Raw genomic sequence first — 14,789 nt, 5'->3', positions numbered from 1 at the left:
AAAACTACAACATAGTAATATTTAGAGAATATCTGAGTGAAATAAACCTAATCATTTAAAATAAACATATAAAATATTAACAGTAACACAGATTTTAATAATTCTAGATCGTCTGCATATTGAAATTTTACTAGATACTGAGAAAGGTATTTTGGCCCTTTTGCCTATGGTAGAAATTTTAGTTTGCGAGAGGGAAGTAAAAGGATAATACCCGCATTGTCCATTCTCACATAAATGCTCTAATTTTGTGTGTTCCAGATCTGTAGCTGAAGCCACTGAAGTAGATCTGAATATGAGAGTTGGCCTGCATACAGGAAGGGTGCTTTGTGGTGTCCTAGGTCTTCGCAAATGGCAGTACGATGTTTGGTCAAATGATGTGACTCTTGCTAATGTAATGGAAGCTGGAGGATTGCCTGGGTAAGTGTCATGCACAAGAAAAAACTTCTGTTCAGAAAACAAAGTTCTCAAAGTGGAGAAATGCTGTTTTGAATAACAGAGTTGGTAACCATAAAATGAAGCAATTTCACCAATTACTACTCCCTAATACAGCTGCACAATAAATTTGCCAAGCATGCCATTTTGATGAAAGGCCTAACCTGTCATCTTGTAGGGAAATTACATAGCACAGCAGGTGCTGCTCCAACACTGGTTAACCCTCTCAGGCTGCCCATCAGTTTGAGGGTGATGGGCAGTACTTAAAGCTTATTCGACCCTTATCCATTCTTTTTCTTCTTCATTTTAAATAATTTTTATTCAAACATACAAAAAAAACATAACAACACAAAATTATATCCACCACAAAACATGTTTTTTCAGTATACAGGCAGTCCCCGAGTTACAAACATCTGACTTACAAACTGGGGTAAGACAACAGAAAGTGAGAGAAATCTATCCCTAGGAAGGGAAATTCTCTCCTGAAAGTTATCATGGAGAAAAGGTATCTCCACTGAAGTTTTATAATCAATCCTTGTTTCCATAAGAATCAATTTTTTTTCAAAATCCAGTTATCACAGGGACAGAAAGTGAAGTGAAATCTTCTGAACAGGGGCACAGACAGCAAAAACGAACACCACAGGGATGTTAACCCTTCCTTATACTATCCAAAGCATGCATATAAATTATATTTTTCCTTTGTGTACTCTGTGAAAGCACACTACTGGAGAGGACTGCGCCTGCACAGGCTCCAATAGAAAACTCTTTCAAGCTAAAGGTTTGAATTCTGGAGGTAACCCCGCCCCTCTCTCTGCAGGGCATATAAGGCAGCCCTGGGCACTCTCTCCCCAGTTCCTTTTTTTCTGCCACAAAGCTCACTTCGGACTCTTTGCTCTTCTCATGTCTATCACGTGCTTTAAGCGCTGCACTGAGTGTGCAGCCAAAATTCCAGATTAATTTGGCAAGGAACCCCCCCCCCCAAATAAAATTCAAAAATCTAATGAATGAAAGAGGAAGAGGAGAATTTGCCATGCCAGACCTGAACCTCTACTTCGAGGCCACTACAATATTACAGACTAAAGATTGGGCAAAATTAGAGAAAATAAAATTGCTAAACCTTGAGGGAATAGATTTAAGGATGGAATGGCACTCCTATATGTGGTATGGAAAGACAAAGATTGAGAAAAATTGGGAACCATTTTATTAGATGGACAGTAATAGAAATTTGGGAAAAATACAAAACTAGATTTTATACTAAGACACCAATGTGGCTATCACCCCTGGAAACATCGCAAAGGAGCCTGTTGGGATGGGAGAACTGGCCGAAATATAATAATACCAAAAAAACAGGGAGGAGAATTCATCATAAAATCACAACAAGAAATAAATCAAGCATATAAAATATATCCTTGTTCCAATATAGATAACTGAAGGAATATTTTAACGAAGACAAACTAATAGGATTCATGAGAAAAGAAACATTCTGGGATAAAATAATGCAAACAGAGAAGAAAATAATAACTAAGATATACAAAAATTACTAGAATGGAACACGGAATCTGAACAGATTAAAGAGTGTATGATCAAGTGGGCCAAAAATATAGGGAGAACTATACAATTAGAGGAGTGGAAAGAAATTTGGTATAGGAAATTAAAATTCACTTGTGCGTACAATTTAAATGAAGCACAGATGGTATATAACATCGAATAAATTAGGAAAATGCTACAAAGATATTGTCATGATCCCCATCTCATGCCATCCCCGGACACAGAGCTCTGACACAGAGCACATGGCCATAGGCCAAAAGGGAGGACAAGACAAATGAACCGGTATAAAACTCAATTGCCTGGAGGTGGGGGGAAAGGGACTCTGTAATGTGGGAATGGGCAACCTCCAGGTGCCAGGACTCTAAGAATGATTTATAACACTGTACTAGGCCTATATACACGGGCAGTAGAGCAGACTCATGTATTCCGAACAATAAAGACGTATGGTATCTTCAGCCCTTCTGTGTCTTGGCATATTCTTTCAAGGAAGACTAATCCACAGTAACACAGTTGGAGCTGACATGCCTTACAATTCGTTCGGAATCCCTCTTACTCTCTCTAGCTTCTGCCTACACCAACATGGAGGGAGGCGAGAGAGAGAATCAACTCACAGGCATTTAGGGGGAAGAAGCAAGGAGGTGAGATGGCAGGATCTCCCACTCCCTTGGATGCAACTACCCCCCCCCCCAACCATGACTGCTGGTGGGTCACACCGGCTTGCCCAGAGGTGTTTCACAGAGCCAGGCCGGCAACAGGCTGGAAGTATGGCACTCCCCACCTGATGGGCAGCCAAGAAATGCAGGAGATGAGGCAAGACTTGGCGCAAGTGAAGGAGATGCTCCATTCCTTGATTCTGACACAACAGGACAGCCTCCAGGGGCGAGACGCTAGCTCCGATCTTCCAGTGGCTGCTCCTTCTCCTCAGGTTATCTCCCCCGAGCTTTCTGCAGCTGCCCCTTCCACCCATCGGCAGAGGATTGAAGAAGAGGGGGGCAGCGCCCAGCTGATAAACACAAAATATTGGAAGTGTGGGAAACAAGAAGGGGCTTTTTCCCACATGTGTTGGTTATGTAAAAAAGTGAGAAATTATTGGCAAAACATAAATTAAAAGACACAAAAAAATACTAAATCTAAACTTCCAGATGAGACCAGAAATATACCTGCTAGGAATGACAGATGTGAATCTGGAAAAAAAATTAAAAAAATTCTAAATTATATGACAACAGCTGCGAGGATTGTATATGTCAGAGTTTGGAGACAAAAAGAAACCCCCAATACAGAACAATGGTTAGCCAAACTATTAGAAATAAAAAACATGGACAGATTGACATTCCTAATGACGAAGCAACAAGGAAGACCTCAAAAGGAAACAGATTGGAGCCAAATATAGGAATATATATTAAAAGAAAACAAGAAGTAAGTAAATAAATACAAGAAGAAATAGAAGAAATAGATATCCTGGGAGACAGATTGAAAAGGAGGGGAGCAATTGTGTATAGAAGGAAGAAAAGAAAGAAAAAGTCGCATCGAGGATGACCGGAAGTGGCATATATCATCAATTTCTATTACTACTACTACTACTTCTTCTTCTTCTTCTGCCTCTTCTTCTTCTTCTTCTCTCTCACTTTCCCCCTATTTTTTCCTTTCTCTTTTCTCTTTCCTTTTTCTTTCCCCTTTCCTTTTCTTCTTTTATATTTATTTATTTTTGGAATTTTAACTATGTATGATAAAATAACAATGAAGAATATTTTTTGAAGCATAGAAACTTTATTTATGATAACAGAGTTGATAACCATACAGTGGAAATTGTTAGATCTGAGAAATTAATGACATGTGTTGAACTTATGACCTGGGACTTGGCATCATTATTGACTTGATAAGATTTATAAATGTGCCAATTTTTTACCTAATCCATATATCACAGCAAAAAGAATAGCAAGTATTACAATTTTGAAAACTGGTGCTTTTAAACTCATTTTTGTCAATTTCCTGATAACAATATGATATATTGTTTCATGGAATCATAGAGTTGGAATTGTTCACAAGGCCCATTAAATCCAACCCCTGGCCATGCAGGAACACACAATCAAAGCATTGGGGTGTTGTGGTTTTCGGGCTGTGTGGCCGTGTTCTAGCAGCATTTTCTCCTAACATTTCACTTGCTGGCATCAGGCCCATTATGAAAGGTTTATCCCCACTAAATCTCAGATAAAGAGATGCAATGATTTTGGCCAGATCTTGTAAGTGACTTTCCCCATTCACAGCTAAAAGTTGTCACTGTTGTGGAAGAATACTTATATTGGCACTAGTCTCCAACCCTTCATCTAATTGCTAGTGGCATTGTAAAGGGTGTATTTGAGGGTCCTTGTTTTGGCCTGTGATGTGTCATCAAATACCTCTTCTTTTTTCCTGAATCCATCACCCCTTCTCTAGGAAAGTACATATAACAAAGACTACATTAGAGTGCCTAAATGGTGACTATGAAGTTGAGCCAGGATTTGGCCATGAAAGAAACAGTTTTCTGAAGAAGCATAATATCGAAACCTTTTTCATTGTGCCATCTCACCGAAAGAAGGTATGTCTTTATTTCTGGATGATATCACTTAATAAGGTTTAGACTTTTGTAGTCAAATAAATAGTATTGTGAAATTACAAGCAGCTTACAGATATTTACATTTGATAGATGCTCTTCAAATAATGTGACCTGAGTTGAACGGGAAATAAAAATGCTGGTGTTGAAATATCATATTTAAAAAATAGTTGCCTTTCACTGTTGGAGAACTGGCATGTTTTTATTCTAAAAGTTCTTTGCCAAAAATAAAAAATGCAAACATACTAGAACCTGTCAACCATTTATAAATATCTATTTTTCTTAGAGAATTTAGGACACACCTTAATGGAAAGTTATCCTGTACAAACCTCATGGGAGCAATTCAAGTGCACGATTGGGATTTCCCCCTGCATTTATATATTAACATGGTATCTTCAAAGACTTTTTAAAACATTCTTATATTTCTGAGTTTCAACATGTTATACGTAGCTAAATGCGGCTTCTTAAAATGTAGAACTCAACATAAACAAGGAGGCAGAAAAAGCATTTACAATTATCTGTTGCACATAGCAATAGAGTGTGGTGGGATCATTAATGCTTGCGCTACCATAATCTTAGGGGACTATCCATGCCAGCAGCAGAAAGCAGGCTTATTTATTTAGGTCAGGGTAATGGGCTAGAGGTGAAAGTCTGCCTTGCAATGCACAACACTCATTCTTCATTGGAAATACTTGTTAAAATACACATGTTCTCTCTTATGGAATGCCAACCACCATCTGGTAAACTCACTATTGATAAATAAAATATAGTGCTCCCATCCTGCACATTTGAGATTAGGCTGATGATAATATTAGGAAAGGGCTTCATAGACAGATTGCTTGAAATAGAAACTTATGTCTCTTGCTCCATCACTCCAAAAAGAGATCCCAAAGAAAAAACACAGTTGGTGGATCCCCATTTATGCTTGATTTCAGACATAACTGCAGATGGAGGAAAATGTCCTGGGATAGACACTTGCAAGGGAAACTATGCAACACACCAGTTCCCTTCTGGAAACATTGTCTGCATACAGTTCAACCTACTTTCAGTCAAACATCTGTTATAATATTTTAATACATCAAGGAGCTCAACAGCAATGTGCAGGCAGCATGAATATTCCCTCTTGTTAGAAGGAAATTCTTTCATATATGAGATGCAATAGGCAATGCAGTCCTATTACACTTTGCAATGAGGAGAGACATTCTCAGTAACAGTGCCTTATTTTAATTTTTTTGCAAAACTTTAAAATGTTCTATTTGTTGTTCATATTATATCCAGACTTGTACAGAAACATTCTTTATATATTTTCAGGAAGTAGGAATCACTTGAGCAAGTATGCAAATAACTTTTAGAAAACGTTATTTATTGCAAGTATGCAAATAACTTTTAGAAAAGAGATTGTCTTTTAGACCACAGATGGCTGGCAAAGTTATGTGTTTTTGGATATGCTAGTAAACATTTTTGTGCACTGATATGATATGTAGAATATATATTTTATTATTGTTATTGTGGTTATGGGGATAAATAGGAAATTATGTTTAAAAAACTACTAGGTGAAATAAAAACATATACAAAACAAAAAGATATCTCTCCCCCACCCCCTGCTCTCTCTCTCTCTCTCTCTCTCTCTCTCTATATATATATATATATATATATATATATATATATATATATATGTATATATATATATATACTAGCTATGCCCAGCCACGCGTTGCTGTGGCAAAGTGGTGGTGGTATTGGTTAAAAGTTGTTGTGGAATTTTTATTTGACGTTATTTGTATTTTTTTAATTAATTTTATTGTAACTTATTTTTTTTATTTATTATATTTTATTATTTTGTTGTATTATTTTTAGTTATTTTGTTATAGTATTTTATTGTATTAATTTTTTAGTGTTTTTAATTATTTTTATTGTATTATTTGTATTTATTTTATTTTTTATTCTTTTATTAACACTGGGCTGAGTGGGTTGCTAGGAGACCAAGTGGGCGGAGCTTAGCCTTCTAAGTGGCAGCAATTGGATAAAAACAATTATTGCTCTCCCTCTAAGTAGGACTTTATTTTTCTTTTCTTTTTGTTGTATCAACCTAGAGGCATGGATAATGGGTTGTGTTGTCAAATTCCGAGGTTGGGGGGCCTGTAGTTTTGTTGTTTTGTGGGTCGCCGTGATGCCATCACTCATTTATATATATAGATATATAGGCCAGCTGAAACAAAAAGGGACTTTTGTTTATATCTGAAAAGAGAGAGCTGATAATAAGTGAAACCATTCTTCTTTGTATTTGGAAGGACTGCATGCTCCGTACAGAGGGATCTGCTACTACAATCTGTTATCATAGCATAAAAGTAAATAGCAACTTCTCCATTATCATGTCAACTTCTGATTTATTGAAGTGACAGATCTCCATGTACTACCTGCCTAAATGTATTAGAACTCAGCTATGCATCAATGGAATGCCTGAAAAACTGGTCGGGAAAAATGCTTCAGGAATGTCACTTTTACATTAGCTGGTTCTTCCACTGGGTCGGAAGATCACTCATGATGTCAATTGCTAGCACATGCTATGCAGTGAAGCTTTCCATGGCCCTTGTGTACTTGCATACTGATTATCATTCCCCTGTAAGCTTTTTATATAAAATACTTTTATCATTATCCCCCACTTCCACAGGGAACTGAATGTAAGGAAAAAGAACCCTCTGAAATAAGAAAGAATATAGGAAGTAAGACAAGATAAGCCTAAGCCATTTCTCATTTATCTTTAATAAGATGCAAGATCTGTGGTTTTCACATTTGCATAACTTGCTAGATTAATATTGCATCACTTCCCCCTAGAGTTTAAATGCTGAAATGTGGTCACATTTTTTATTCTCTGTTTCTCGTTCCCTTTGACATTAATGTGATCTGGCTCTAGCAAGACACCAAGAAAAATGAAAATCAATGTTAGCAGCAACAGATGGTTAGAAATACATTGCATTTCACTGGTGAAATACTTCCACTTTGAATTTAAAGAATGCACCTTATTTTCTCATAATTTGAACTGACAGTATATGATATATGAAAGGTTTTTTGTGTACCATTTACACTTTCAAATGAGAACAGTTTCTAAAATATTCACAACTTTTAAATATTTTATTGGATGTCTGTTACTATCCAAGCTCCAAAGATGGAGCACTTCATTATTAATCTCTGTAGCTTTATCAGCACTTTCAAAAAGAGCTTGGATGAAGAAGGGCTTTGTCCTCATTCTCACATTTTTATAGTTATTTTAATTTGCTAAAATTAAGATGGAAACTAATTGGCATATATAATATAAAACATTAGGTACCTCGCATGTCAAGCCCTATCTACACTGCCATTACCATGCAGATTGAATTGGATTATCTGGCAGTGTAGATACGGCCTCCAATTACTGTCCGACTACAAACAGTGAGAGTCATTAGATATTGTAAGACTAGAAATGCAGAAATATTTGTTAATAGGGTTTTTTTTCTCAAAAAACTAGCTGATAATTGGGAGGCCCCATGGGAATAATAAAAGACCAACATGAATGTTGTATAATTTTCTCCTAGCATTCCAAAATCTGAAATAGTTATTTTGCAGAGAAAAAAGTATATAGGGTTTTGGTGGGTTTCTGTGTAGAAAATATCTTCTTTGCAGATAAGCTATTTTCAATGCCAAGTTGATGGCACTAGACTGCAATCTCAAATTTCTGTGTCTCTTGTGTAGTGAAAACTATCTTTTCTAAAGAACTAGTCATTTACAGAGACATACATAAGTCTGAGAGCGTTTTTATTTGAGTATTTGTATTTCTATTTTGTATGATAAAATCAAACCCAAGGCTTAACTTAACTTTTCCAATAATAATACAAATTTAAATGATAATGAAATGAAATCAACATAAAAACAGCTTAAAAGCATCATTATAAAATATAATAGAAATATTATTAACAGCAGAGCATAGACTAAATACATATCATACACAAGTCTAGTCTGTCATCTTCATTAAGAAAACAGTTTCTGCTGAAGTAGCCTGAATAATGGTGGGTATTCTCAACACATAGATTTCTGTGTGATGGGTTTCTAGCACAAGGCCACAGATATTTATAAAAAGGTAACCCTGTATAACCCTTTATAGAAATAACCCTTCTTTCAGAACATTATCTTCCTTAGTTATTTTTCCTTGTTTCTTAAAGCAGTGAAAGCTTCCCTTTTGTGTCCAATAGACATAACAGGCATTCAAATTTGGACTGCGAACCTTTAACCCTGTAACTATGTAACATTTTTAAAAAAATCCTATTCCTAGTTTGAAAATGTTATTTTGTGCTTAATTGTGTGGTACTTTCTTTGGAAGTACAAAGAAACTTGCTACTTCACGGTTCGCTTTTCATGCCCTCGCTGTTTCGTGGGTTTTTAATAAACACTAAAATAATAGTATAAATCAGAAAATAATATTATAAATCCCTCTTTCTACTTCCTTCCTAAGGAGAAGCCTAAAGAAGGGAGAAAAAAGGAGGCTGAAGCAGCTTTGTTTTCACCTCACAAGGCAGCGGCAGCAGTGGGAGCGTGCATGCACGTGCTTGAGAGGCGAGGAGGGGTCAGAGACTCTACTTTCAAACAACACAGATATAATAATAATAATAATAATAATAATAATAATAATAATAATAATAATAAATTTATTCTTATATCCCGCCCCATCTCCCCGAGGGGACTCGGGGCGGCTCACAACAATAATAAAACAGTGACAAATTACACATTGTAAAATCAAACATAAAAAGCAGTCATACAATCAATACATACATCACATGTTAAAAACAAGGAGATAAAACAGTTCTAGGCCGAAATAGAGGGCTTCTGTAGCTTCGTGGCAGAAGTACTCAGCAAGGTATCAATAATCATGGCAGAACACTCTCTAATTAAATTAAATGGGCAGACAAATCAACCCCCAAAAATTAGTCATCAAAGGCCCTCTGGAAAAGCCAGGTTTTAAGGCTTTTTCGAAAGGCAAGGAGGGTGGGGGCCTGTCTAATCTCCCTCGGGAGTGAGTTCCAGAGGCAGGGGCCACAGTGGAGAAGGCCCTCTCTCTCGTCCCCACCAGCCGCAACTGCGAAGGTGGTGGGAGCGAGAGGAGGGCCTCCCCCGAAGAGCGAAGAGATCGTGCAGGTTCATAGGGGGAGATGCGGTCTCTAATAACAACAACAACAACAACAACAATAACAACAACTTTATACCCCACCACCATCTCCCCAAGGGAACTCGAGGCGGCTTACATGGGGCAGAGCATAATCAGATAAAAACAACATATATCAATTCACAATATAACAAGATAAAAACAAAATACTATATAAAACAAAGGTATTATAATAGTTGATAATATCAGTCAACTATCAAATACAATTCTGTCATATACATAAGTGGAGGAACTGAAACATCTATGCAAGAATACGATGAGATAAAATGCATAGATAATGATATAGGGACCTAATAAATACAGGATAATACCGTATGGGGTTAGCTATCTAATGCTTGTCTCACCAAAGGCCAACCGAAACATCCAAGTCTTTAGTTGTTTCCTGAAGGAAGGTAGCAAGGGAGCTAACCTAATCTCCCTGGGCAAGGATTTCCGGAGTCGGGGGGCCACAGCCGAGAAGGCCCTCTCTTTCATCCCCACCAGATGTAGTTGTGAGAAGGGCGGAAGCGAGAGAAGGGCCTCCCCGGAAGATCTCAGAGATTGTGTTGGTTCATAGAAGATAGGCAGGTCCCGAACCATTCAGAGCTTTATAGGTAATAACCTGCACCTTGAATTGGTCCCGGAATGTAATCAGCAGCCAATGGAGCTGCTTAAATGGGGGTTGACCACTCCCTGTAAGCAGCTCCAGTTAGTAACCTAGCTGCCGACTGCTGTACTAACTTCAGTTTCTGGACCGTCTTCAAGGGTAGCCCCACGTAGAGTATGTTACAGTAATCCATTTTTGAGGTAACTAGAGCGTGGACCACCATGGCCAAGTCAGACTTCTCGAGGTGCGGTTGCAGTTGGTGCACAAGTTTTAATTGTGCAAAGGCTCTTCCGGCCACCACTGACACCTGGGCATCAAGTGACAGCAATGAGTCCAGAAGGACCCCCAAACTGCGGACCTGTACCTTCAGGGGGAGTGTGACCCCGTCAAGCACAGGTAGCCACCCTATGCCCCGATCGGTCGAACGACTGACCTGGAGGACCTCTGTCTTATCAGGATTAAGCTTCAGTTTGTTGGCCCTCATCCAACCCATTACAGCAGCCAGACACTGGTCTAGGATCCAAGGGGCTTCCTTGGAAGTAGGTGAAAAGGAGTAGTAAAGATGGGTATCATCTGTATAGAGATGGCATTGAACTCTGGCTGACCTCTCCCAGCAGTTTCATGTAGATGTTAAAAAGCATGGGGGAGAGAATAGAACCTTGCAGGAGCCCACAGGTCAAAAGCCAGGGGTCCGAGCAGGTATCCCCTAGCTTCACCATCTGGGTGTGGCCTTCCAGGAAGTAGTGGAGCCACTGTAGTACAATGCCCCCAATCCCCATTCCCGAGAGCTGCCCCAGAAGGATACCATGGTCAATGGTATCAAAAGCTGCTGAGATGTCCAAGAGAGCCAGCAGGGACACACTCCCCCATCAAGTTCTCTGTGGAGGTCATCCACCAAGGCAACCAAAGCCATCTCAGTGCCGTAACCAGGCCTGAAGCCAGACTGGAATGGGTCATCCAAAAATCCCTGGAGTTGAAAGGCAACCACTCGCTCCAGAACCTTGCCTAGGAATGGGAGGTTTGAAATTGGTTGATAGTTTGATAGAATGGAGGAATCAAGGGACGACTAATGTTTGCCTGTTTCAGGCTTGATGGAAATTGCCCTTGCTCCAATGAGGCATTGATAATCCTCAAAAACCAATCGACCAACCCCCCACTGGCAAGCTTTATAAGCCAGGTAGGACAAGGGTCTAGAACGCATGTGGTTGACCTCATTACTCCAAGGATCTTGTCCACGTTATCAGGTCAAACGAGCAGAAATGAATCCATCAAAACTGATTTGGCAAATGCTCCAGGTACCTCAACTGGAACTATCAAAATTGACGTCCAAGTCAGAGCGTAATCGAGTGACTTTATTTGCAAAATGATGCGCGAACTCGCTGCATCAAGTGACCAAGTTGTCAGCCCCCCCCCCATGAGGATGAAGGAGCTCCCTGACAACCTGGAACAACTCAGCTGGCCTATTTGTTGCAGACGTGATGCGGGCGGTCAAGAAAGCTTTTCTGGCTGCCCACAACACCATGGAGTAGGCGTTAATAGAGGCTGTAGCCCGTGTTTGGTCGGTGACGCTCTAAGTCTTCTGCCACATGCACTCTAGTTCCCACCTTGCCCGCTTCATCAAAGCCAGCACCTCAGAGAATCAAGGGGCCAAGTTGATTCTGCGAAGCAAGAGGGGACATTCGGGGGCAATTGTGTCAAGAACCCTGGTCATCTTGGTTTTATAGAGATCAACCAGGGTCTCAACAGGATCGTCAGCCAACATGACGTCCCTACTTCACGTATTTTCACTTTTCACAGGTGGTCCTGGAACATAACCCCCTCGATAAGTGAGGGAACACTGTAGCTGTTATACTCCAGAAACTTGGTTTTTGTGACTGCCACAAGCTATGTTGAATTGTTTGAGACTCTATGAGATATTAACTGAAAAACTATAGCAAAATGTGCTGTAGGATGTCCTGCAAAAACAAAGTTTTTGCAGTTTAATAAACATTTTTCATGTTTTTATGATAGAACCAATTAGGAAATGGCATTTATAACCCAGGAACAAAAATTGTGTTACATAGTGAAAGAATGAATACATTTTATTATTATAGTCACAGACCAGGAGTATAAAACTTTAAAACATTAAAAACAGTGTTTTTTAAGCAAAGTGTTAAAATTAAGACCAGATGTTACAGAGTGCAATAAATATACTTAGGTGGGACATATTGAGGGCATTTCCCACCTTTATTGTGATTGTAATCTCTTTGGTATAGCTATTTATGTATCTATTAATTTTTTTTTTTAAAAAATGTCTTTGTATTAATATCCTTACAGATTTTTCCCGGACTTATCCTGTCAGATATAAAGCCTGCCAAAAGAATGAAATTCAAGACTGTCTGTTACCTACTGGTCCAACTCATGCATTGTCGCAAAATGTTCAAAGCTGAGATCCCTTTCTCCAATGTCATGACTTGTGAAGATGATGACAAGGTAACACTGTTTACTAATCATATGACATAGATAATTAGAAATGAACAATATAAGTATTGTTAAAAACTAGGGCTTTGTCTTCTTATTGACATAGGGGTAATAGTGAAAAGGAAACTGGTCAGGTTTTAGTCATATTTGAAAGTAGGAATAATTTCTGAGTTCATTTTTTGCCATAAGGAAAGACTGAAGAATCACCCATTTGATTCTGAATTACTTAAGCCCCCATCTACATGGCCCAAAAAATGTTGACTGGGAACAGATTAGCCTAGGCCATCCAGATAACGTTTCAGGCTAATCTATTTGAACTTGGGTAAACCTAATTATCCAGGTTTAATCCAGGGTAAGAAATACCTCAAAAGATCTGGATCTTCCCTGAAGGTCTGGACTTCTGTAAGTGTGGGGCCTGTGGAGACAGACACCTGGGATTGCCATCCACGATCCCAGCTGTCTGTCCCAACAGCCGTCCTGCCTCCTCAGTATCAAGAGGCCCAGGGGGAGGAGTAGGATGGCTCTGCCAGTCTCCACCGTTGGCACTGAACAGGCGACAGAGGGCCATAGAGAAGGAATCCCCCCTCCCCTCTCTAAAGCCCAGGAAGAGAAGGGAAGCCTCGAGGCTTCTATCTGAGGCTTGGCCTTGTATATTGAGGGCGAAATGGAGGGCTGGGAGAGGAGGCTGGCAGTGCCTCTGCCCACTTGTTTTGAAAGTGACCACTAATGTCTTGTGATGTTAAGAACAAGGGAAGGGCAAGATCCTGTTTGAAACTTGGAGAACCAATTTATAGAGCTCCATGAAGCCAATTTTGGCTAAGTATTGAAAGTGCTTCAAGCTAAACTGACCTGTGTGTTTATATATGGATTGATTGTATTTTTCTGTATTTCTGACCAGCGAAATATGTGTTCAGAATATACAAAGGTGCTTCAATTTAAGGGAGCTAAATATCTCTATATTGAGAGAAAAGCCCAATAAAAATAACATAAACAAATATGTGTTCAGAAAAACAAGCGCTGCTGCAGTTTGAATCATAATGAGCAGAGCAAGGTGTGGCAGTGAAGATATCACAAGCCAATGGAGAAGTTGAGGAGAGAGATTTTGAGGCTGTTTCTTCTTCTGGTTCACCATCAGATCTTTGGTCCACCATTATATAAGGCTTTCTGGTAGAACTCCCTTGTCAAGAATTCTATCTCATTAACTTTTTAATAACTAGACTTTATTGTTAACGCACAGTAGAATTGCCAGAGAATTGCATTCATTTTGCCAAGACTGGGAATTTCCTTTAGGATTACCCTTATAAAGAATTCAGTCGGATTGCTCCTGGGCCATATACCATTGCATCCACTTTGCACTTCACAGGGAAAATAATATATTACTTCTCCTTTTCCCTAGTCAAAAGCAATTCAGTTTTATGTTTCCTGCCAAATGACTTTAGTTTGTACGTATATACAACAATTTTTATGTTTCCGGTTAATCATTGCCTTGCATCGCCTGCTGCACCCCTTACCCATTCCCACAGGGGAAGCAGAGCTGCCTGGCTTCCCCCTGTTGTTGTCTACAGAAACACAGAAAGCCTCTCATGTTCCCACGGAGCCCTACCAGAAGTTGCCTGATATCATGTGATGCTGTCCAGTGGGCTCCAAGAAGGAAGCATCCTGGCAGTGTGGTTGGATGCTGATTTTTCTACATGTGATGAGGTGGTAATACATTCATGACACAAAGTGCTGCTGCTTAACTCTGAGTCAGTGGTTGGGAACAAGGCTTGATCCTGGATAAGCAAGCTGACTTTGCATGTATAACTGAAGCTTGGTGGACTCAAATGCCAACAACAGCTGGTCGATTTTTGTTTCTATTTATTTACTGGGTTTACTGGCCGATGTAGGTAAACTCTTATCTTTAGGCTTTGTTGCCACTGCATATATTTCCAATGAAATACCGATGTTACTGTTTTCAATTCTTCTAGACTGCAACTCCC

General features: G+C 39.2%; 1 protein-coding gene across 1 annotated transcript in view; it reads left to right on the top strand.

Annotated features, from left to right (window-relative positions):
* adcy1 (adenylate cyclase 1) overlaps positions 1-14,789 on the top strand; it is a 173,113-nt gene that overhangs the window by 104,766 nt on the left and 53,558 nt on the right. Inside the window, exons 6-8 of the mRNA XM_003222294.3 lie at positions 259-417; positions 4,414-4,555; positions 12,667-12,822. Coding sequence (XP_003222342.3) covers positions 259-417; positions 4,414-4,555; positions 12,667-12,822 — 457 coding nt within the window. The remainder of the gene's footprint in view (positions 1-258; positions 418-4,413; positions 4,556-12,666; positions 12,823-14,789) is intronic.

This window comes from Anolis carolinensis, chromosome 6, assembly GCF_035594765.1.
Source record: "Anolis carolinensis isolate JA03-04 chromosome 6, rAnoCar3.1.pri, whole genome shotgun sequence".
Classification (NCBI taxonomy): domain Eukaryota; kingdom Metazoa; phylum Chordata; class Lepidosauria; order Squamata; family Dactyloidae; genus Anolis; species Anolis carolinensis.
This window is presented reverse-complemented; position numbering and strand designations above follow the sequence as displayed.